This window comes from Crinia signifera, chromosome 19 (assembly GCF_055691185.1).
Source record: "Crinia signifera chromosome 19, ASM5569118v1, whole genome shotgun sequence".
Lineage (NCBI taxonomy): Eukaryota > Metazoa > Chordata > Amphibia > Anura > Myobatrachidae > Crinia > Crinia signifera.
This window is the reverse complement of record NC_139226.1, coordinates 129,910,513-129,934,247: the sequence shown is the minus strand read 5'-3', so window position 1 is coordinate 129,934,247 and position 23,735 is coordinate 129,910,513. Positions and strand designations below refer to the sequence as shown.

At 45.7% G+C, this 23,735-nt stretch overlaps 1 protein-coding gene across 4 annotated transcripts in view; it reads left to right on the top strand.

Moving 5' to 3' along the window:
- The window catches only part of LOC146042996 (transmembrane protein 26-like), a 70,170-nt gene extending 47,376 nt beyond the window's left edge, over nucleotides 1-22,794 (top strand). For 3 of the 4 annotated variants that reach the window (XM_083163341.1, XM_083163340.1, XM_083163342.1), the window contains 2 exons: nucleotides 8,790-8,910; nucleotides 14,134-20,846. In XM_083163341.1, coding sequence (XP_083019467.1) covers nucleotides 8,790-8,910; nucleotides 14,134-15,072 — 1,060 coding nt within the window. In that variant the 3' untranslated portion in view covers nucleotides 15,073-20,846. The other variant, XM_083163343.1, reaches the window with a different exon arrangement.
- The last annotated feature ends 941 nt before the right edge of the window (nucleotides 22,795-23,735 follow it).

Below are 23,735 nucleotides of genomic sequence, written 5' to 3'. Positions count from 1 at the left end.
CTTGTACTCTGTTTGGATGGCAAAGGGGAGAGTGCAGAGGGCCTCCAGGGGGGCTGGGAGGACCACATGATTTATTTTTATTTTTTGGGGGGGGGGGGGGGGGGGAGTAGGTTGAAGTTTTGCCTAGGGTGCTGAGAAGCCTTGGCCCTGACTGTTCCCAGGAACTTTCCTCTAATTCACTGCCTTTCCATTTACTGAAGAAGAACAGTTGTACTTTTGGATAAGAAATCTAGTCAAATAAATAAATACATAAATAAATATAATACGCTGCTCAAAAAAATAAAGGGAACACTAACATAACACATCCTACATCTGAATGAATGAAATATTATTATTAAATACTTTGTTCTTTACATAGATGAATGTGCTGATAACAAAATCACACAACAATTATCAATGGGAGTCAAATTTATTGACCATGGAGGTCTGGAGTCACACTCAAAATAAAAGTGGAAAAACACACTACAGGCTGATCCAACTTGGATGTAATGTCCTTAAAACAAGTTAAAATGAGGCTCAGTAGTGTGTGTGGCCTCCACGTGCCTGGATGACCTCCCTACAATGCCTGGGCATGCTCCTGATGAGGTGGCGGATGGTCTCCTGAGGGATCTCCTCCCAGACCTGGACTGTGGTGCAACGTGGTGTTGGTGGATGGAGAGAGACATGATGTCCCAGATGTGCTCAGTTGGATTCAGGTCTGGGGAATGGGTTGGCCAGTCCATAGCATCAATGCCCTCATCTTGCAGGAACTGCTGACCTACTCCAGCCACATGACGTCTAGCATTGCCTTGCATTAGGAGGAACCCAGGGCCAACCACACCAGCACAAGCGGTCTGAGGATCTCAGCTTGGTACCTAATGGCAGTCAGGCTACCTCTGGCGAGCACATGGAGTCTTGCATCTCCAGACTCTGTTACATCTGTTACGTGCTCAGTGTGAACCTGCTTACATCTGTGAAGAGCACAGGGTGCCAGTGGCAAATTTGTCAATCTTGGTATTCTCTGGCAAATGTCAAACGTCCTGCATGGTGTTGGGCTGTAAGCACAACCCCCACCTGTGGATGTTGTGCCATCATACCACCCTCATGGGGTCTGTTTCTGACCATTTGATTAGACATGCACATTTGTGGCCTGCTGGAGATCATTGTGCAGGGCTCTGGCAGTGCTCCTCCTGTTCCTCCTTGCACAAAGGTGGAGGTAGCGGTCCTGCTGCTGGGTTGTTGCCCTGCTATGGCTTCCTCCACATCTCCTGATGTACTGGCCTGTCTCCTGGTAGTGCCTCCATGCTCTGGACACTACACTGACAGACACAGCAAACCTTCTTGCCACAGCTCGCATTGATGTGCCATCCTGGATGAGCAGCACTACCTGAGCCACTTGTGTGGGTTGTAGACTCCGTCTCATGCTACCACTAGAGTGACAGCACCGCCAGCTTTCAAAAGTGACCAAAACATCAGCCAGAAAGCATAGGAGCTGAGAAGTGGTCTGTAGTCACCACCAGCAGAACAACTCCTTTATTGGGGGTGACTTGCTAATTGCCTATGATTTCCACCTGTGGTCTATTCCATTTGCACAACAGCATGCGAAATTGATTGTCAATCAGTGTTGCTTCCTAAGTGGACAGTTTGATTTCACAGAAGTGTCTTGACTTGGAGTTACATTGTGTTGTTTAAATGTTCCCTTTATTTTTTTGAGCAGTGTATATTGTCATTCAGTCATTTAGCTGACTTGATGTATTCCAAATTTTGATAGAATGATTACTGGTTGAACTGTGCCATCAGGCAAATCTCTCTACTCTTATAAAGCCAAAACAATATTCAATAGTTCTCTGTACCCAACTGAGTAGTTTTATTCAGCTTATTTGGAAGGATGCACATGTGGTACCCCACTCCAGGTGCCCCTGTGCCCCTTAATGGACCTAGGAATGGTAGCAAGCGCTGCCCAGTAAAACCCCTTCCATGTGATCAGGGCTGCAAGGAGTTAAACTAACCTGGCCAGCACTAGGACCCTGCTGGCTGCTCTGCCGTTTTTCCTTGGTAGGCCACACCCCTTGTTATTAGGCCACACCGCAATTTATTCTATTTACATTGTGTATTGGCATCTCTGGTATTAAGGTGACTATATTTACCTACCCCCCCCCCCCCCCCCAATGACCGGGAGGGTCCGAAAATTTAGTCCCCCTCCTGACACCCCGGAAGGGTGGGCAAGACTCCCGAATTTAGCAGGACACCTGCATTCCCCCCCCCCCCCCCCCCCCCTCTGTCAGTCAAATACAACCATTCACTGCTTTACAAGGAGGGGGCCGGATTAAAATGCTGCGAATTGCACCATTTAGTGTCACCATTTCCCCGAGGAGCCTAGGAGCTGAAAATAGTAGTATTTACCTTAATGGTGCGGTGCTTAATGGGGCAGGGCTTAATGATAGAAAGCCCCACCCCTGGAAAACCTGCAGAGTGTCTCCTCTCCAGGCTTCTCCCAGAGAGGAGACAATAAAGGTAGGCAAGTATGGACCCCACACTGTTTTCTACCTCTTACATACATCAGTTCTATAGATCTCACTGGTCTGGGCACGCTTCTGCCAAACTCACCTATCAAAAGCTGCTCTATTTGGTAAGCTTTTAATGCAAGTTACGAACTGGAACCCTGGTTCATTGTTTGTTTGTGTTTTTTTGGAAACACCTGGATGCAAGTTTGACAATTGTGAGCTGTGGGAATGCGAGAAACATGTGAGTTTGTATGTACTCACACTGATCTTAGAACTACACTTTGTCAGGAGCAGCCGCGGCGGTGCATGGCGGGTCCATTACTCACCCCTCCGTGAACAGTGGTGGCTCTCCTGCTGTACAGCGGGTCCCGGGCAGCAGGCGGTCGGCGGCAGGGCGGTGGCTGGAAGGCTCAATGCGAGCCACAGGTCCCGGCGGCAGCAGTGACTCTGGCGCTGGCACGAGGCAGGCGCCGCCATCTTAGATGTGGACAAAATTCTCATTGGGCCAGCCAGGTCAGTTTCTGCCCCTCTGGGCTGGTCAGCCAATGGCAGCTGCTCTCTAGGGATTTAGGGAGGCTGTCTATTGCAAAAAGAACAAACTTGCTACCTACCTGTAAGTAGCAGAAGTAGGCGCCAACAGGGATGTCTATGCTAATAGCTGCCACTTAAAAAAGGTTTGTCAAACCCAATGCCAAGAGAAAGAAATATATGCAAGAAGTGGCACTTGTTTAATGAAAAAGATTAGTAAGAGGGTAATTACAGACTTGAGCCGACTCTGCCCTCTACATAGAATGTGGCATTTTCTGACAAATTATTTTTCATATGTACAAGGGGTAATCCATAACAACATGGCTTAGACTTGCACAATTCAAACCTACTGAAAGTTAATTTATCTACGGTATTGCCACTCTGTAGGTGTTAAAGAAACAGAAGCGTTGAGGATGCAGTTAACCTAGGGCTGCATTATATCCTGGAACACCTGGATCATCCAGGCACCTATGAGAGCGTCCTATTCATCGACTTCAGCTCGGCATTTAACACAATTGCCCCCCGTTATCCTACAGCCCAAACTTCTCTCCCTAGGAGTTCAAGAAACTACCTGCTCCTGGATTGTGGACTTCCTGACAGCATGGAAACAGGTGGTGAAAGCCGGAACCTTCACATCAGCCATATGTACAATCTGCACTGGTGCTCCCCTGGGATGTGTCAAGTGGCAGTTTTTACCTATGGGCTGCAGCCCCCCTGGTAAAATCTGCCACTGTAGTGAAGCCAGATGCAGTCTGTGAGACTGCACTGGTTTACTGTGACTTCCTATTGGAAGTCTGACCTGCCAGTCACCAAGGCAGTCCCATTGGGAGGTGTTCCCTCCCTCCGGGATGCCTTTCTGTGGGCTGCCTTGCAAAATCAGTGATTGCGCAGTACCTATATCTGTACAGCGCACGTGCTGGTTCCAGTGCCTATCATTTGTATTCCTTCTATGGGCTGTTGCCGAAGCAGCCCATAGAAGCTGGCCGCATGCGCAGTACTGAGGTTTGTGCTGCGCATGCGCCAGTCCCGGTGCCTGTCATCATAGCAAAGGTGCCGGGCACTTTGTAGGGACCGGCGGTGGCAACGACAGGGGGGTGAGGTGTGTGGTACCCCGGCTGCAGCCAGAGGCAGCCCCCCTCTCCCGAAAAGGTACGGGCCGACACTGGATGTGTCCTTTCCCCCTGCTCTTCTCACTCTACACTAACAACTGCACCTCGAGTAACCAGTCAGTAAAAATCATAAAATTAGCTGATGACACCATTATCAGCCTAATAAAGGAGGCGGATAAGTCTACATACAGATGGGAAGTCCATACCTCCCAACATGACCCTCTCCAGGAGGGACACAATGCTCTTTTCTGGAATTTCCTCTTAATTTATGATTACTATCACCTGTGTTGAAACACCTTTCTTGTGCATTGGTCTGTTCAACACAGGTGAGGGCAATCATAAATTAAGAGAGAAGTCCAGAAACAGAGCATTCTGTCCCTCCTGGATAGGGTCATGTTAGAAGGTATGGAAGTGGACAGGCTTTCACAGTGGTGCGGCAGAAACAACCTGGATCTAAACCCCATCAAAACAGTTGAGATAGTTGTAGACTTCAGGAAAAAACCAATATGTCAAGGTCCCACTAGTAATTTCCAACAGAGTGCTGTCATGGGTAGAGACCTTCAAATATCTTGGAATGAAAATCTCTTGCAACCTCAGATGGGAGCCCAACATAACCTCCATTGTCAAAAAGGCCCAACAGCGGCTGTTCTTCCTGAGGCAACTGAAAAAATTCAACATTCCGCAGGAGCTGCTGCGGCTCTTTTACACTGCTATCGTGGAGTCCGTTCTATGCTCCTCTATTGCCTTATTTGTGCAAGTCCACCCATAATACACCATCAGCATTTACATTTGTAAATAATTGCCACAATATTGGAAGACTTGCAAAAAGTCTTGCACCTTTGGCAGATTGCATTTATCCCTGGATGGTTTCGCTTTTATTTAATGTTTACAAATTGTGCATAGCAGCAGGTTCACAAAACAATCACATAACATTGACTGTTAAATGAGCTTTCACTATATGGGTGGGATGTATTAAAATACATCGCCGCCCTTCGCGGCCCCCCCCGCCGCAATGCCAGCGCATATGTACTATCATATGCGGCTGGCATCGCGATGCGGTGATGGAGCCCCCCCCCGCGATACCTGTACACTGGTGTGCGGGGGGTCTCCGTCACCTCCCTGCCGCCTGGCTCTCCCCTCACGCCGGGGTACAGCTAAGCAGGCTGTCCCCTGCGCCTCCTCCTCCCCCCTGCAGCCGGAAGGATGTCCGGCTGCTTCACTAGGGGGAGGCAGGGCTTACCTTCCAGGGTCCAGGAGGACCCTTCAGGAAGGTAAGCCAGAGGGGGGGTCGGCGAGGCGGCGGGCTTGCGTCGGCGGGCGGCGAAAAGAAGCCCATAGGCTTCTATAGGGTATCGCCACCCAAAGGTAGCGATACCCTTCAATGCGGTATCATTTTTGATACATTGGAAAATGCTGTAAAACCGGGGTTTTACCGCATTTTCCGTTTGATACATCTCGCCCTATGTGTTTGGGGGCGTGACTTCAATAACCAATAGGTATAGGTTATAGGTCAGTGAATGTTGAGACAATTGTACACATGCTGAGAGATGGAGGGCAGGGGTGGGGAACCTCAGGCACGGGGCTGTATGCGGCCCCCGTAGCCGGTCTGAGTGGCCCGCCCACCCGCCTGATGGCTTTGCCAGGAGTCAAGTACAGGGAAATTCTCGCGAGAGGTCGGTAGTTCTCATGAGATTCCTCTTAATCAACTGCAGCCGGAGACTGTCAGTCCTATTCAGTGGCAGCCGCCGGAGCGTGGAACGGCTGCAGCCGGAGACTGTCAGTCCTAGTCAGCGGCAGCCGCCGGAGCGTGGGACGGCTGCAGCCGGAGACTGTCAGTCCTAGTCAGCGGCAGCCGCCGGAGCGTGGGACGGCTGCAGCCGGAGACTGTCAGTCCTAGTCAGCGGCAGCCGCCGGAGCGTGGGACGGCTGCAGCAGGACAATTTGTAAGAGACATTTTTACATATGGCCCCGAAGGATTTTTTCCCCATACAAACGGCCCTTGGCACAAAAAAGGTTCCCCACCCCTGCACTAGGGTAAAGTTATGGAATGTCTGCGAGTCCTAAGGGAAAATTTACTAAGATGGGAATTCTATTTCACTTGGGTTGTTGCTATGGGCAACCAATCAGAATCTACTTCTTATTTATGGGTTGGGATCATTTGGTCTACAGCATGATGGTCGACAGTCATTAGGTCACACCATTAGGTCGACATGGGAAAAGGTCAACATGTGTCTAGGTCGACATAGGGAAAGGTTGACATGGTTCTAGGTCGAAAGGTCATTAGTTCGACAGGTCATTCATTTGACAATGTCTAGGCTGACAGTCAAAAGGTCGACATGGGGTTTTTCACTTTTTTTTACCTGAATGTCAACGCAATCGACATGGAAACAGTTTTAAGTGCACCGCATCCCCTCGCATCGCTCGGCACGCTATTTTATTCTCCCACCATGCCCTAGTGCAGGGGTGGGGAACCTTTTTTGTGCCAAGGGCCGTTTGTATGGGGAAAAAATCCTTCGGGGGCCATATGTAAAAATGTATCTTACAAATTGTCCTGCTGCAGCCGTCCCACGCTCCGACGGCTGCCGCTGAATAGGACGGACAGTCTCCGGCTGCAGCCGTCCCACACTCCGGCGGCTGCCGCTGAATAGGACTGACAGTCTCCGGCTGCAGCCGTCCCACGCTCCGGTGGCTGCCGCTGAATAGGACTGACAGTCTCCGGCTGCAGCCGTCCCACGCTCCGGTGGCTGCCGCTGAATAGGACTGACAGTCTCCGGCTGCAGCCGTCCCACGCTCCGGCGGCTGCCGCTGAATAGGACTGACAGTCTCCGGCTGCAGCCGTCCCACGCTCCGGCGGCTGCCGCTGAATAGGACGGACAGTCTCCGGCTGCAGCCGTCCCACGTTTCGGCGGCTGCCGCTGAATAGGACTGACAGTCTCCGGCTGCAGCCGTCCCACGCTTCGGCGGCTGCCGCTGAATAGGACTGACAGTCTCCGGCTGCAGCCGTCCCACCCTCCGGCGGCTGCCGCTGAATAGGACTGACAGTCTCCGGCTGCAGCCGTCCCACGCTCCGGCGGCTGCCGCTGAATAGGACGGACAGTCTCCGGCTGCAGCCGTCCCACACTCCGGCGGCTGCCGCTGAATAGGACTGACAGTCTCCGGCTGCAGCCGTCCCACGCTCCGGCGGCTGCCGCTGAATAGGACTAACAGTCTCCGGCTGCAGCCGTCCCACCCTCCGGCGGCTGCCGCTGAATAGGACTGACAGTCTCCGGCTGCTGCTGATTAAGAGGAATCTAACCAGAATTCCCCTGTACTTGACTCCCGGCAAAGCCGCCGGGTGGGTGGGAGGGACACTCAGACCGGCTACGGGGGCCGCATATGGCCCCTGGGCCTGAGGTTCCCCACCCCTGCCCTAGTGGATGGTAAGGGCAGGAAATACCGCCTGTCGGCACATGTCGGCTCAAACAACTGTGAAAAACCCCATGTTGACCTTTAGACTGTCGACCTAGACACTGTCGAACTAACAACCTGTCAAACTAATGACCTTTCAACCTAGAACCATGTCGACCTTTTCCCATGTCGACCTAATGGTGTTGACCTAAACAGAACTTTCATCTTAGTAAATTTCCTCCATATAGCGCAGCCAGTTTGTCAAAGTAAGTGGCATGTGTACTGGACAATTGCTTAGGTAGTGCAGAGAACAGTGAACAAATGAGCCATTTTCTTCCATACAGTAGTGCATTGCTAGAAACAATGATACATTGGGCCTTACTCTAGTTCACTCTTTCTGACAAAATCCTTCTTAGATGGACAAAGCCATGTGCACTGCAGGTGGGGCAGATGTAACTTGTGCAGAGAGAGTCAGATTTGGGTGAGTTATTTTGTTTCTGTGCAGGGTAAATACTGGCTGCTTTATTTTTACACTGCAATATAGATCTCACTTTGAAGTAAAACCCCACCCAAATCTAACTCTCTCTGCACAAGTGCAGTGCACATGGTTTTGTCCATCTAAAGCCCTGTACACATGCATCGATTTTTCCTGATTTTCGATTCGATTTTGCTTATAGAAGCAAAATCAAATCGAATCCTAAATGAAATCGAATGGTTTTTGTGTCACTTTCGATCTACATTCGATTCGATGCGCGCTCCCGTTTTCACAAAATCGAACAGAAAAATCTACTGCGCAGCCAGGGAAATATCGAATTCGATCTAGTAAATCGAATGTGTACAATGTACCATGCAGATCTAATGCCAAATCGAATGGGAAGATCTCATGCCATATCTAATAGAAAATCAAATCTAACATCGAATCAAAAGCAAATCGATGTGCGTGTACGGGCCTTAAGAAGGATTTTGTCAGAAAGAGTGAACTAGAATAAGGCCCATGGTAACTACATATCTCCAAAAGGTGTTTTATTCTGTGCATCATCTACTTGGCACTTCATGATGATCTCCTGTGTATGTAGCAATTATGCCTATTACCAAAAACAAATATTCAAACAAAACACAAAATTTGGGTAAAGAAAAATAATGCAAAATAAATACATATGATAAATACTAATTATATGATGTCTTCTTTGAGCATTTTAATACGTTTTAATAGACCTATAATACCATTAAAAGCCTACTGAATCTGTTGTGCTGTACTAAATCTATATTTTTGCTATTGCAGGTTCTCCCCCATGGTGTTTATATATCTGTGTACTGTTATACCCTGTGTCTTCGTGATGGAACTAGAACTCCTAGAAGGCAGAATCGTAACCAACACAACAAGTGTTAAGTGTATTGAAAGCGTACGTATTTGGTGAATATGTAGAAGCTGGAAAATGAATGTATGTATGTATGTATGTATGTATGTGTGGTATTCATTAGTATGGAATTCCTGGGATATTTCATATAGGAAACTGACCTTCTTGAAAGGTTTTCTTTCGATTTACACTCTCAGGGAAGATATTTGTTCACTTTACGGTCTTAAAAAAGACATACACTTCTCTACTATGACAGTTTATGAATTAGAATATTATATAGGTATATATATACACAGTACTTGTTAAATATACTTCACCTGAAACATGGACCTTTGCCTAACGGTTTGGATTTCTGGGCGTATGTAAGAACAAGTAGGGAGTGGCCCAATGGCGATTGTTCTTTATTCTACATTTTCCCTGGCTGTAGTATCTCCTCCAGAAGAGTCAAAGAGGTGCCTTGTGGGTGGATAGTGAAATGAGTAAGATTGTTGTTAATTGTTTGGGGATAGTGTCCAGATTCTCCAAAATACCAGCGACATACCAGGTCTACTGAAGCACCGCTCTTGTGCACTTCCTACAACTGGCAGCATAATCAACAAGTGTGTACTTAATATTGTAAATGTGCAAACAGATTTTACTAGTAAAATGTTGTCAACGAAATTCTAAAAAGGGGAACAGGGGTCATAGGCACAATTGGGGAGGCAGTGATCAGGGGCGGTAAATATAGTCCAAGAGTATTGGTGTCTTGAATATGGGGTGACCCCAGTTCATTTCCCCCCTGTATTCCAGAAACCAGGAACAGCTCAAAGAGCCCAGGGCTCTATTTTTACACAGAGAAGCCTGCACGGATTTGACTGATCAATGCAGTCATAATGCTTGTCTATATTTGTCTGCCAGGAAACTCAGCAGCCAAATTCGAATTACTTCATCATCGGAAAATATGAAACCTGAGAATTCGGCAGCTTAATAAATGTGCCGAATTCTCAGGCCGTATTTATGGGCCAATTATGGCCGAACCCGGTCATACCTGTTCGTACCGCAGATTGTCCATAATCGGCAATCTAAAGCTGGTCATACTGTACATCTATAGGTCGATTGTCAGATTGGGCTGGTTGGAACAAAATCCTGGTAACGGATGAGAGCAAATGACAGTTGACCATTTGCTTTGAATGACAGTTTTTGGCAGTTTTCCACCAATTCAAAGCAAATGGTCAACTGTCATTTGCTCTCATCCGTTACCAGGTTTTTGTTCCAACCAGCCCAATCTGACAATCAATCTGTAGATGTATGGCCACCTTTAAGCTGGCCATACATCTACAGATTGATTGTCAGATCTGGCTGGTTGGAAAAAAAAACCTGGAGCTCTTGGAGCTGTATCTGATTTTGAAAATATGGGGAGAAAACAAGTAGGGTGCCCCCCCCCATATTTTAAGAACCAACACTGGGCTCCACCAGCATTCATCCACCCTAACTTGTCAGCCCAGTCTGGGAAGTTTTGGGTAAGTGGGGACCCCCCAAATGAAGGGGGTTCCCCCCTCTCCAGGGTACCCCATGCCTGGGCTGAAGCCCTAGGCTGTACCCCCTAATCCCTGAGTGGTAGATGTGAGATTTATAGCTTTTGCATAAAGTAATATTGTCCGCCATTGGACTGCCTGCCCTCTGTTTTGCATTTGCTAATGTAGCCAGCCTAATGGGGCGAGGCTATTACAAGACGAGCCATGAGTTTCTCAACGCAGCCATTTTGAAATTTAAAAAAATATGCCGCTGCTGCCTTCCCCAATCACAAGGGGACCCCAGCCCACCTCTGCAGCCGCAGATGGAGGACTCTGGCCATAACCACCACTGCTGCCGACGCCAATGAGGGACTACCAGACCAGATGGGGTCCCTCAACCAGGGGACCCCAGACCACCGGCACCGCTCCCCCTAAAGGTTATCATCAGTTAGGGTATATGTCAGAAAGGCTGGGAGTGCAGAAATACTGAATAGACCCCCAAATATAATTTTAAACAGTGACCCAAGACCAAATATTAATGCCCTCATGGTCGAGGTTCACATCTCTGCAAGCCTACTCAGACCCAGACGTGTCACTGTTAAAAAGCAGAATGAGCCATAAATGCTGTTAACAACATGAAGAAGTCGTAGCACCTCGCATGTGAGAGTCATGACACATTGCTGTAAACACTGCACAGAAGGATGCTAAAATAGTGTTTAAGGTTCAAGAAAGCCTACAAAGAGTTACAGTATGACCCTGCCCTTTTCTTGGTTCTAGATGCAGAGCAAGCATGGTGTACTGAAAGATTTCATTAAGAAGAAGGAACCATTCTGAAACCATTCTAGACACCTTCTTAATAAATCTTAGGGGGGTATTCAATCTTCGGGTCACGGCAGACCTGCCGTGACCCAGTCCCGTTTTCGGTCAGCTCGACCGAGAACATGCAGGCGGGATTCAATGTCCCGCCTGCAGCGGGACGAGAAGGGGGCGTGGCCGCGAGTTGCGGCCGGGAAGTGACGAGATGCAGCCGGCAGCTCGTCACTTCCCGGCTGTTCTCGGCAGAACGAGCCCGACAGCTAGAGATGTCGGGCTCGTTCTGCCAGGAAACCCTGTTCAATGCTGTCGGGGAAGACAGCATTGAATAGGGCCCGTCGAGCATCTCCCCCACAGGAGATGCTCGACGGCGATTGAATATCCCCCTTAAACTCATCCCGGCCAGTTCCTATCAAGAAATGTTATATATAATCTTTCACAGAGCCTATCTCTCACCTAAACGCTGTTATCTGATGGGTACAGCAGAGAGGTCTGATTGTTCTAAATGCCATACACCAGAGGCTGATATATGTCATCCACACATACAGGTTTTCTGGCAAACACTACATGACTATGCTACAAATACACTGCAATTAGATGCACTGATTCCTGGGCGCTATTCGGACATATTGCCGATCAATCTAATATTTCTAAAGATGATAAAAAACTGACCATATTCATCTCAGCATAGGTAAAAAAGCTGTCCTGCAACAATGTATACAGACTTCACCTCCATTAGATATGACGACCTCACGTCTACTTTTCTTATTCACTATGGACTGGTTGGAGACCTCGCTCCAAAAAGAACTCCTAACCCCTAAGATATTTACTTCCTGGAAAAAATGTATTCAGACCCTCCCCCCTCGTACTAAACAGGCAATCCAAGGCTGTTTTCAAAATACATCATGGTACTCCCTTCAACTTCTACAAAATATTTCTCCTATTACCATATGATCGGGCTCCCAAATATAATTTTATCTATACTTCATCCTTCCCTTTCTCCCCCTACTCCTCCCCTCATTCCATACTTTCTGTCTTCCTTTTCCTCAATTCCCGCATATTGACTGGATCTCTCCGTGGATGGGTTGGCGGTCCGGGTCAACTGTTGGGCAGGTACTTTGGTTCATTACTTGGCCATCTGCTATGGTAATGTTTTTTTTTTTCTTTTTGCTCCTATTCATATCCGTTTATTTTATTATTTTAATCTTTGTTATTTTATTTGTTTTGGTCACTATAATGATTATATGCTCAGGTCAAGTTTAATACTTAAAGAGACTCTCTCATATCTCTTCATCAAAAAGCATATACAGTGATATTTGTATCTTCTTTACTATATTTGGAGATAGCTCTCCATTTCATTCATTTAGTGAATATGTTAAGGAAAATGTTGAAAATGGTTCTTGAACCTCATTACTACTACTTGTATGTCATTGTCCATTGTTGGATATACTGTACTATTATTTTGTTTATTGAGGCTCAAAAAAAAATATTTTGGAAAAAAAAAAGAAGAAGAAACCAGCACATTGTAAATCCCCAACCCTTCATCTATCCGGCTCTTGTTCCAATCTAGTTTTCTCCCCTGCTCTTCCATCTGGTTATTTCTCCTTTTCCCATCTCTGGTTCTACCTCTATGTGTTTTTTCTCTTCTTTTCTTTGCACCCTAAGGGCCAGATGTATTAAGCTTCAAACTGTGATAAAGTGGAGAGTTATAAATAACCAGCCAATCAGCTCTCACCTGTCATTTTTCAAACCCAGGCTGTAACATGGCAGGCAGGAGCTGATTGGCTGGCTGTTTATCACACTCCATTTGATCACTTTTTGAAGCTTGATACATGTGCCCATTAATTTGGTTCCCTCTCCATTGCCCATACTACTCTCACCTTTTTTCCTAGTCCTAACCCCCTACTGGATGACCCCTCCCTTCTGGATTTCTCTTCTCTAGTTGCTGTCTCCCAATTTGCTCCATCTCCTTCCTTATTCTCTCCCTTTTTCCACCTCTCTCGGTTTTTTTCTCCTGTACCCTTCTACTCTTTGAGACTCTCTTCCATGCCTAGTAATCTATATAACAACCATGGGAGAACTGTTTAAAAAATGTAGTAATTAATTAATATTGGCGTTACCCAAGGAACAATGAAGCCATCAGAACTATGCAGCTACATTTTTCATTGTATTTTGTAAAACAACACTGCGTGTCTCATGCAGTATCTTTGCTCACCGAAGAATGGTCATAGACCAAATATCAGTTTACAAATTTCCTGGCGCTTAGATATAGTTGAGTACGATAAAAAACAGCACCTGTGGGTCTGCCGTTACCCACACTGGAGTTTACCGCTTTTTATCTTGTGTCTCATGAAGTAGCAGTATTTGTAAAGAGCAATATTTGACATTCATTGCCATATACCATAACTGGACATTTCATACTATTGGACAGATTCTGAGTCATACGGAAAGTGGCTGTACTTGTGGGCAGCCGCTGAACCATGTGCTGTACTCTAATGAGCAGAAAGCAGTCGTAACTGAGGGGCCCGCTGGCTGCAAATGCTCAGGGACAGCAGCTCAATTGTTATGATTAGTAAGTAGGTGCAAGAGATCTTTCAAAAATAAATTCCCTTTTATGCACGACTCAGAATAGGACAGACATAAACGCTCATCTACACATGCACTGTATTATTAAAATAGCTGTTTGTATATATGAACAGAGAATTGTGTGACCAAGAACCAACCACCTACGTTTAATCCCAAAAATATACCGGTAGGCTAATTGGCTCTCAACAAATTAACCCTAGAATGTCTGTGTGTGCGTGTACATGTGGTAGGGAATATAGATTGTAAGCTCCTCTGGGGCAGGGACCGATGTGAGTGTTCCAATAGTCTCTGTAAAGTGCTGCGGAATATGTGTACTCTATATAAGAAACTGCTAATAAATAATAATAAATAATACAAAATTTTGTTCTCCCACTAGGAATACAAAGAATACTCCACTATGGCCCAAGGTTTGGAGGAGATATTGATCTTGGTTCTTATCATAGTGCGTTGGCTAATGCCAAAAGGTCATATGAGTAGAGACGAGCTTTCCCAATTGCTTCTGACGTACCTTGCTTTAGGAGCAGACATCCTAGATGTTTTAGAACTGATCAAGGACCCAGAAGTGAAAACCAACTTACCTATAGTAATCGTGGGACTGTGTTTGTTTAGCTGGGCAATCATGCAATTTACAATAGTGCTCACACAAAGTGTGCCCCTGCCTTCTGAGAAGACACCAGATGATGAGGAGTCACATAGATCACTGGACCAAACTAGACTAAAGGCCTGCACATGTTGCAATGCTCACATATGGACCTTGGTCATCACTGTGGTGATGCAGGACGGACCTTTCCTTCTTTATCGTATTTACCTGACATCTATGGAAGGCGTGCGTAATGACTCGATTACCTTCTTCATTTGCAAGAACTTTTTGACGGTCGTAATAGAAATATACAGGATTGTTGTATTTCTGCATGAAGAGAAGCGCAATAGAAAGAAGTCTGGACTTCCGGTTCCGGCAGAGGGATATGAAGCTCCGCTGCTGAACCGGCCCAGACACCTTTTTAACAGCGGTTTTCAGCCTCCAAACTCACCAAATCTCCCCCCCGCACACTCCCCGATCTGGACATGTGGCACATTGACAGAATCCTCGCGCGCGCAGAAAGCCAAACCCGTGGCGTCTTCCACATCCAAGATGGCGCCGACATCAGAAACGGCGCGCCCGACGTGGCAAGCAACTCCACTGCCACAGCGGGTAAGAGGCTCGCTGGCCCCCACATCAGACACCTCTGAAGAGGGCTCCCACCCGGCCTCCCCCCTATCCCTGGACACCTCTATACCTGACCTATCTGCCCCAGTCACCTACAGGGAAATGTGAGTGCAATAAGAGCTGCTATAGCTCCTCTATTTAAAGAGCAAACGGACATTAAGAAACAGTTGGCCGAGTTCCAGAAAAGAGTCCTGGACATGGAGTGCAGGTTGGGGGAGTGTTTCCAAGATGTGGCTGAGGTAAAACTTATAGTCGCCCAACAATCAAAAGCCTTGCTATCCCTGCATAATAAACTCCAAGACCTGGAGAACAGATCCATACGTAATAATCTGCGTCTGGTGGGATTACCTGAATCTGTAAAAGGCCCAGATCTGTTTATCAGAACCACTCTCCCTGAGATGCTGGAAATCCAGGACCGTTGCACAGACCTAGTAATAGAGAGATCACACAGACTGGGACCCCAGCGCCCCTCGAGGGATAACAGACCCAGAAGAGTTATTTTTAAAGCCCTTAACTATCTCCATAAGGAGCTCTTCTGGGCGGCATCCCGCAAGCACCGAAATATCGTATGGGAGGCCAACACCATATTAATATATCAAGATTATTCTGCCGAGTTGACGAAACAGCGAAAGCAGTTCTTTTCGATATGAACCAAACTCATAGAAAAGGAGCGCAAATTTGCACTATTATACCCGGCAAAATTGAGAGTATATGACGGGTCCTCTTTTAAGGACTTCATGTCCCCCGCTGACGCAGAAGCCTATCTTGAGGAGGTGGACTGACAACTCTCATCGCAACGCAGAATGTCTGACTGTGAATAAGAGAATTGACTGCCCCACTCACCATGGTGCTCTGAAAAGAGCAACTTTTCCCATTTTCATTAGAGACACTCTGGTTTTCTGCCACCCTGCTGAAGCAGAAAGTTTGGTTCACCTCAAATTTCATTAACATAAATTAATTAATATTACCCGGGATGGTTGTATGAGCCCTTGTTGTGTCTGATGTCTATACTCAGATAACTACAAACTACTTGTTTTCTCATGCATTTCTTTGATAGTTTATGAAACCTTTAAAGTTTATACATCAAGTTGGTACATGGACCTGCCAGCACCCCCCCCCCCCTTGCAGATGTCCCCCCTAGCATCTACTTCTCCAATCACCCACATGGAAAACCCAAATATCTGTTTGAGATTGAGAGACATCTTTCCCTTCCTGATTTGTCGCCCCAAGGCGACCTGCCTCTCCCTGTTCTCAAGTTGCCACATAATAAGTGGAATGGACAAAGACTAATATTTTACCCTACACGAAGGTCTCAGCTACTATCGCAGTTTCCTGCCGAACATTTATAAAATCATCTACTCTCCACAGGCTGATCTTGGGTTTCCAGGGTTATGGGAAGCCTGCTCGTCTGGAGGAATTTTAGAGTTAACCATGTATACTCCAGACCTTGCCTTTGGTGATATCACACTAGTTAATTATGATGGGCCGATATCGGCTTGGGAGCCACTCTGTGATCGCTTATGAGAGAGTTAGGAAGACTTTCTTCCACAGGTTACGGAAGCTACCAAGTATGGTCCATCTATTGTTATTGTTGTGTTATTTTATTGCCCCCCCCCCCCCCCCCCCCGTTGTTTTTCCTTCTCCCTTTGTCCCTCATTCTATGCAGGTACTCAATGCCTCAGTCGATTTGTTTGCACTATGTTTCTTCTTGGCATCATTTGTATGTATGGTATGGCATTACACATAGGTAGCTGGAATGTCGGAGGGATCAACTCTCCGATTAAAATACAACCTACATCTAAAATATGACGATGCCCAGAGCCAGCCCTAGGCATAGGCAAACTAGGCAAATGCCTAGGGGCACCAGCAGCTTCTGCTGATTAAAATGATATGCAGCATGCCTATATTCTGTGTGTGAGTGAGGCTGTATCTGCATATGCAATAGTATATTCATGGAATATAACATAGCATTTCGTATTCAGGTACAGCCACAGTCGCACACAGAATATAGGCATGCCACATATCATTTTAATCATCGGAAGCTCCTTGTGTGTACTGGTCACATAACAATGCAAATAAGATGAATTTTCATCAAAAAAAGCCACCCAACGTTAGCTTTTCCACTGCCCAGCACACACTGCTTTGTGCTGGGTTGCAGTGTGGCCATGGAGGTGCTTAAAATACAATATTTTCTCAGGATTTTTTTTCTACGGGTATAATGTGAATAATGTGAGGAGTAATGTATATAAGGTAAAGTGGTACTACTGTGTGATGGGGACACCATCGCATGATATAATGTGAATAAAGTTGCACTACTGTGTGGCATAATCTGAATTGGGGGTACTATTGTGTGGCCATGCCCCTTCCCAGCAAGAACACACCCCTGTTTGGGCCGCGCACCGAATGTGTGCACTGTTTCTATTTAAAATATTATGCGTAGGACCACTAAAATTATGACTGCTATGATGAGGGCTGATGGTGCTGGGAAAGGGGAGCAGGGTCGGAGGTGGAACTAGTGGCGGTGCTAGGGGGCACCAGCCAAAATCTTGCCTAGGGTGCCATTTAGGCTAGGGCCGGCTCTGGCTATGCCCTTCTACTTTACTGTCCTCGGCTAGACTCAGAACCGCAGTAGAGCTGACATGGGAAAATTATGTTAGAGATAATGAGTACTTCAGAACTGAAAACCCCCCTTGTTCTGGCAGGCTTCCAAGGCTACTCTCAGAGGAGAGATAATATCCCATACAATAAATATTAAACGCAAACTAAATGCAGACTATATTACGACCCAATCAGCTCTTACTAACGCCTTTGAAAAATACAAATCACATCCTTCTACCATACATAAGGAATCATATTTTGAGGCCAGAGCTTTGTATGAAGGTATTAAAATCTGAATCTCTTTCTCCAAATCTTCCCGTTTCCATAGGTTCGGGAACAAATTGAGCAAATTACTGTCTTCCCTACTACAGGGACAAAGACCTCCTGCAACCATTTAACCCTCAGGGTACACTAACCACCTCCAATTAGCATACAGCCCAAATGCTATGTGATTTCTACACTAACCTCTATTCACACCCCTTGTCTGACCCTCAGAAAGCAGCCCAATTCTGGGAATCTCTGCCTACTCCAGAGACGTCCTCCATAGACGCAACAATTCTAACTAGAGATATTACCCAAGAGAAAGTAGCCAAAGCAATCTCCGGCCTAAAGTCAGGTAAAGCCCCAGGTCCCGACGGTCTTACCCCTGACTATTATAAATTACTGGCGCCTAAATTAACCCCTATATCTACAGATGTTTTTAAAGATATTTTTAACAAAAAATCAATTCCCTTATATTTCAGTTCGGCAAATATTAAGGTAATACCCAAACAAGGCAGAGATCTCACAGTTCCTGGCTCCTATCGGCCAATCTCGTTGTTAAATATTGATTACAAACTACTAACTAAAATAATGGCCGAGACTTAAACTAATCCTTCCTTCACTGATACACATAGATCAAACCGGTTTTGTTAAGGGACGTAATTCGGCCATAAATATCAGGAGAGTGCTGTCTGCGTTCTCAACGTCCCAGTGTGCTGTGTCGGATGGTCCAAAAGCTATCCTTTCATTGGACGCGGAGAAGGCGTTCGACATGGTGCACTGGGACCATCTACGACATACCTTGCAGCACTTTGCCTTCCCAACCAAATTTATAGACTTTATATTTACTATCTATAACAATTCCACCTCCTCAATAATAACAAATGGGCTTTTGTCAACCTCGTTCCCTATCCTGAGAGGTACGAGACATTGATGCCCCCTATCGCCCCTCCTATTTGTATTAGCACTAGAACCCCTTGCTATCACCCTCCGGAATTCCCAGCTATTCCAAGGAATAAAGATTCGCCACATTGACCTTCGGGTGTTGTTATTTGCCAACGACATGTTGATATTCCTATCCCACCCACAACACGCTATCCCAGTAGTCTTTCAGATTTTGAAGGATTTTGGATGCTTTTCAGGCTACAAGGTCAATGTGGACAAATCCGAGCTATTAACTATAAGGGGGGCCCCCACCAGTCTTTCCGGAGGATGATGGGCTTCACTCTATTAAATTACAGTCAGACCAGATCAAGTACTTAGGAGTCCAAATACCCAATGATTTATCTAAACTTGACAAACTAAACTATCCCCCTATCATACATAAAATTACAAGAACCTTAGAAGATTGGAAAAACCTCCCGTTGTCTTTACTGGGAAGGGCGGAAGTGGTGAAAACTGTACTGTTATCGCGCCTGTTATACCCTCTACAAACGTTACCAATTAAACCTAAACCCACAGATGTTGCCATTTTAATCCAAGCTTGTTCCAGATTTATATGGCACTGTAAGAAACCCAGAATTACCCTACACAAACTGAAATTACCTAAAACTGATGGAGGCCTAGGCCTCACTGATATTCAGAATTATTCATGTGCCCTCCTTATGCGATATGCGGTGGGTTGGTTAATGAAAAACGACTCTTTTTCGATATATGACTTGGACTGTGCCCTTCTTTTCCCCTTTTCTCCAGGAGCCCTTTTACACACTACTGCAAAACTCATCCCTAAAAACACATATAATAGTCCCCTATTCAGAGACATCTGTTGCATGGCGCCGAACGTGCACAAAATTGGGGCTTAATCCTAACCAAACTGAATGGATCCCAATCTGGGGTAATCCCATGTTCCCACCTGCCATAAACAACCCTGCCTTCAATCGCATGAAAAATAAGGGACTGCAGATTATTTCACAGGTATTCGACCCGGGAGGGAAACTACTTTCCTTCTCTACTCTGCGAGAAAAATTTGGTTTACCCCAAAGTAGCTTATTCCCAATCATGCAATTGCATCATTATGTACAATCGATAACCCCTTCAACCTTAGTTACCACCCCCCACTCTCTACTACATTTGTGGATAGACAAACTCTAAAAAGGTTCCTTCAAACCCAAGATGGTTTACACTGAAAACCCAACAAACACAATTTTCAAAAAAGTCTGAACCAAGTCATATAAAAATTGAGTAGCAAATGTTGGAATAGGAAAGATAAAATATAATATTAGTGCCATCCTTATATTTTCCAAAGACGATATTATATTTCAGTGCTTCTCTAATGTGGTTCAAAAGGCAAAACAAATGAACAAAGTGCAGCAATCCTGCTGGTTATATGTTTCTGTATATTTGGCAACAAAAACTTGTAACTCAAGTGAATGGTGCAGAACCGCGGTGTAGATATTGTGTGATCTTACTGTACATGTATATTCGTGTGAATGCATGGATCTCAGCACACTAGGAGAGTGGCATCCTCTTGAGCAGTGTGACTCAGGGCTTCAGAAAAAAGGTCTGTTGTACAGTGTCCTAGTACTACAGATTTAGCAACGTTCATGGAACTATGGCGGTTAGCCCAACTGACGGGGCGTGGCGAAGCATTGTGCAACCTGGCTAGTGTGGCATATAGCATTACTGGGGAGTGTAATGGTTAGCATTACTGCCTCGCAGCACTGAGGTCATGGGTTTGATTCCCACCATGGCCCTAACTGTGCGGAGTTTGTATATTCTCCCCATACTTGTGTGGGTTACCCTTGGGTACTCCGGTTTCCTCCCACAATCCCAAAATATACTGGTATGCAAATTGGCTCCCAACAAATTAACCCTAGAATTTCTGTGTGTGCGTGTACATGTGGTAGGGAAAATAGATTTTAAGCACCACTGGGGCAGGGACTGATGTGAATGTTCAAATATTCTCTGTAAAGCGCTGCGAAATATGTGTGTGCTATATATAGAAACTGTTAATATATAATAATAATAAATAAAGATTATACATTTATTTCCTTTTATCTTAGTAATAAAATGTTTTTTTCTCCCACTAGGAATACAAAGAATATTCCACTATAATCCAAAGTTTGGAGGAGTTAACGATCTTGGTTCTTATCATAGGACGTTGGCTAATGCCAAAAGGTCATATGAGTAGAGACGAGCTTTCCCAATTGCTTCTGACGTACCTTGCTTTAGGAGCAGACATCCTAGATGTTTTAGAATTGATCAAGGACCCAGAAGTGAAAACCAACTTACCTATAGTAATCGTGGGACTGTGTTTGTTTAGCTGGGCAATCATGCAATTTACAATAGTGCTCACACAAAGTGTGCCCCTGCCTTCTGAGAAGACACCAGATGATGAGGAGTCGCATAGATCACTGGACCAAACTAGGCTAAAGGCCTGCTCATGTTGCAATGCTTACATTTGGACCTTGGTCATCACTGTGGTGATGCAGGACGGACCTTTCCTTCTTTATCGTATTTACCTGACATTTATGGAAGACGTGCGTAATGACTCGATTACCTTCTTCATTTGCAAGAACTTTTTGACGGTCGTAATAGAAATATACAGGATTGTTGTATTTCTGTGCGAACAGAAGCGCAATAGAAAGAAGTCTGAACCAAGTCATATTAATATTGAGTAGCAAATGTTGATATGAGAAAGTTGATATATAATATTAGTGCCATCCTTATCTTTTCCAAAGACGATGTTATATTTCAGTGCTTCTCTAATGTGGTTCAAAAGGGAAAACAAATGAACAAAGTGCAGCAATCCTGCTGGTTATATGTTTCTGTATATTTGTCAGCAAAAACTTGTAACTCAAGTGAACGGTGCAGAACCGCGGTGTAGATATTGTGTGATCTTACTGGGCATATAGCATTACCGGGGAGTGTAATGGTTAGCATTGCTGCCTCACAGCGCTGAGGTCATGGGTTCGATTCCCACCAGGGCTCTAACTGTGCGGAGTCTGTATATTCTCCCCATACTTGCAAGGGTTTCCTCCGGGTACTCCGGTTTCCTCCTACAATCCAAAAATACACTGGTAGGCTAATTGGCTCTCAACAAATTAACCCTAGAATGTCTGTGTGTGCGTGTACATGTGGTAGGGAATATAGATTGTAAACTCCACTGAGGTAGGGACTGATGTGAATGTTCAAATATTTTCTGTAAAGTGCTGCGGAATCTGTGTGCGCTATATAAAAATCTGTGCATAAATAAATGCACTTGTTTAAAAGGAGGAACACAGGGAATTACTGGCCACAATGGTGGTAACTATGGGAGTGCCCAAACGATCATATTCTGACGGAGAAGCTCTGTTTAATAAAATAAATGTTATGACTCATTTTATTTAAAGGCTAACTTACATATCATCCAACATGACCCATTCCATTAGGTCCAATATGCTCTAGACTTCCCCCTTAATGCATGATTGCATTCACCTGTGTTGAACTAGTTAAGTGATGATAGGGGTCTTTCAACACAGGCGATGGCAATCATACAGTAATTCTGGCCATACTCTTATGTGATTTTGTCCGACTTCACCCTATCCCGACACATCGATCCAAGGAACCTAGGGGAATCGGGCCAATCACATGTGTTTTGCATCCAATCCAATGCATGGTCTTGTGCGCATCGGATAGCAGCCCCTAGATTGTAAGTGCTGCACGTAGGATCTGTCAGATCAGGGGTTGCTGGAATCGAATGCAATATAGCTCATGCAAAAAGACTGCATACGATGGTGGCACCTGGGTGGTTCAAGGGGGACCGGCTGCAAGTTCTCACCTCGGTATGGGGGCCTTAAGAGGGAAGTCCAGGAGCAGAATATTGTGTACCTAATGGAATGGGTCATGTTGGAGGTTAAGACATGGCTTAGAAGGATGCAGCGTCCATCAGGTAGAATACTAATATACACAAAAAACTTTGATGCAACTGGAACATCTCAGGTTTTAGAGTTTTTAGTATCATTATCTTCTGTAATAAAACATTTTCCCTTCTTCTGTTTGTCGTCTTTACCAGATATATAATCTATTTTCTACCCTTTTCTTCCGTTGCAAATGGCACTCTCCTACACTTTGTTCAGCTGTCGTCTTCTATCTCCCTCACTAGCTGGTGCGCGTTATCTTACGATTCGTAATGGTTTTTCTTTTTTACTGTTTAAAGGGACCTACACATGTAGCGGTTTGGGGGCATTTCCCCAAACATCGCTCTGTGTGTAGGGGCGATAGTGATGCATCGCTGGGTGATCAATATCTGTCATGCTGGATAAATCTAGTTAATCGCCGTCAGTGTTCTCTCTGGAGAACATTGGCCCTGAGAGATTGCTAAGCACACATCGCTGACACTTTGCTGTGTGCTGAGCGACCTTGGTGAGCGGGTGCGGCTGATGTAACATGTGCAGCAAGAGTTAGATTTTGGTGGGGTTTGTACTTCAAACTGATATCTACAGTATATTGCAGTGTCAAAATAAAGCAGCCAGTATTTACCCTGCACAGAAACAATAAAACACCCAATAATAAACCAGATAAACTTAGCTAATTTATTGAATGAATGTGATAAGAAATTAATATAAAGGTGTATGGTTGCAAAGAAAGGACGTCTAGGAATCAACCAAACTGCAATGCCCAAGCACAGCCACCAACACGCGAATGATTTGGAAGGTGCACACTCTACACTCTCTGGTGTCTTAGCTTTGCCTGCTCCCTGTACGGGAAGAGGGTGGGGCAGCTGACTCCTGCTGATGCCAGCTGTCAGCCCCGGCACCTGCGTCACTGCCTAATTTCCATGGGAATGCCCAGCATTTTCATGGGAACACCCATCAAACGCTGGGCGTTCCCATGGGTGCAGCCGGTCGCCGCCACCCCCCGCCCGCACTCATAGGTGCGAATGGGAAGGGGAACTAGCAGTTTGCCATGCCCACTCACACCCAGCGTATGCA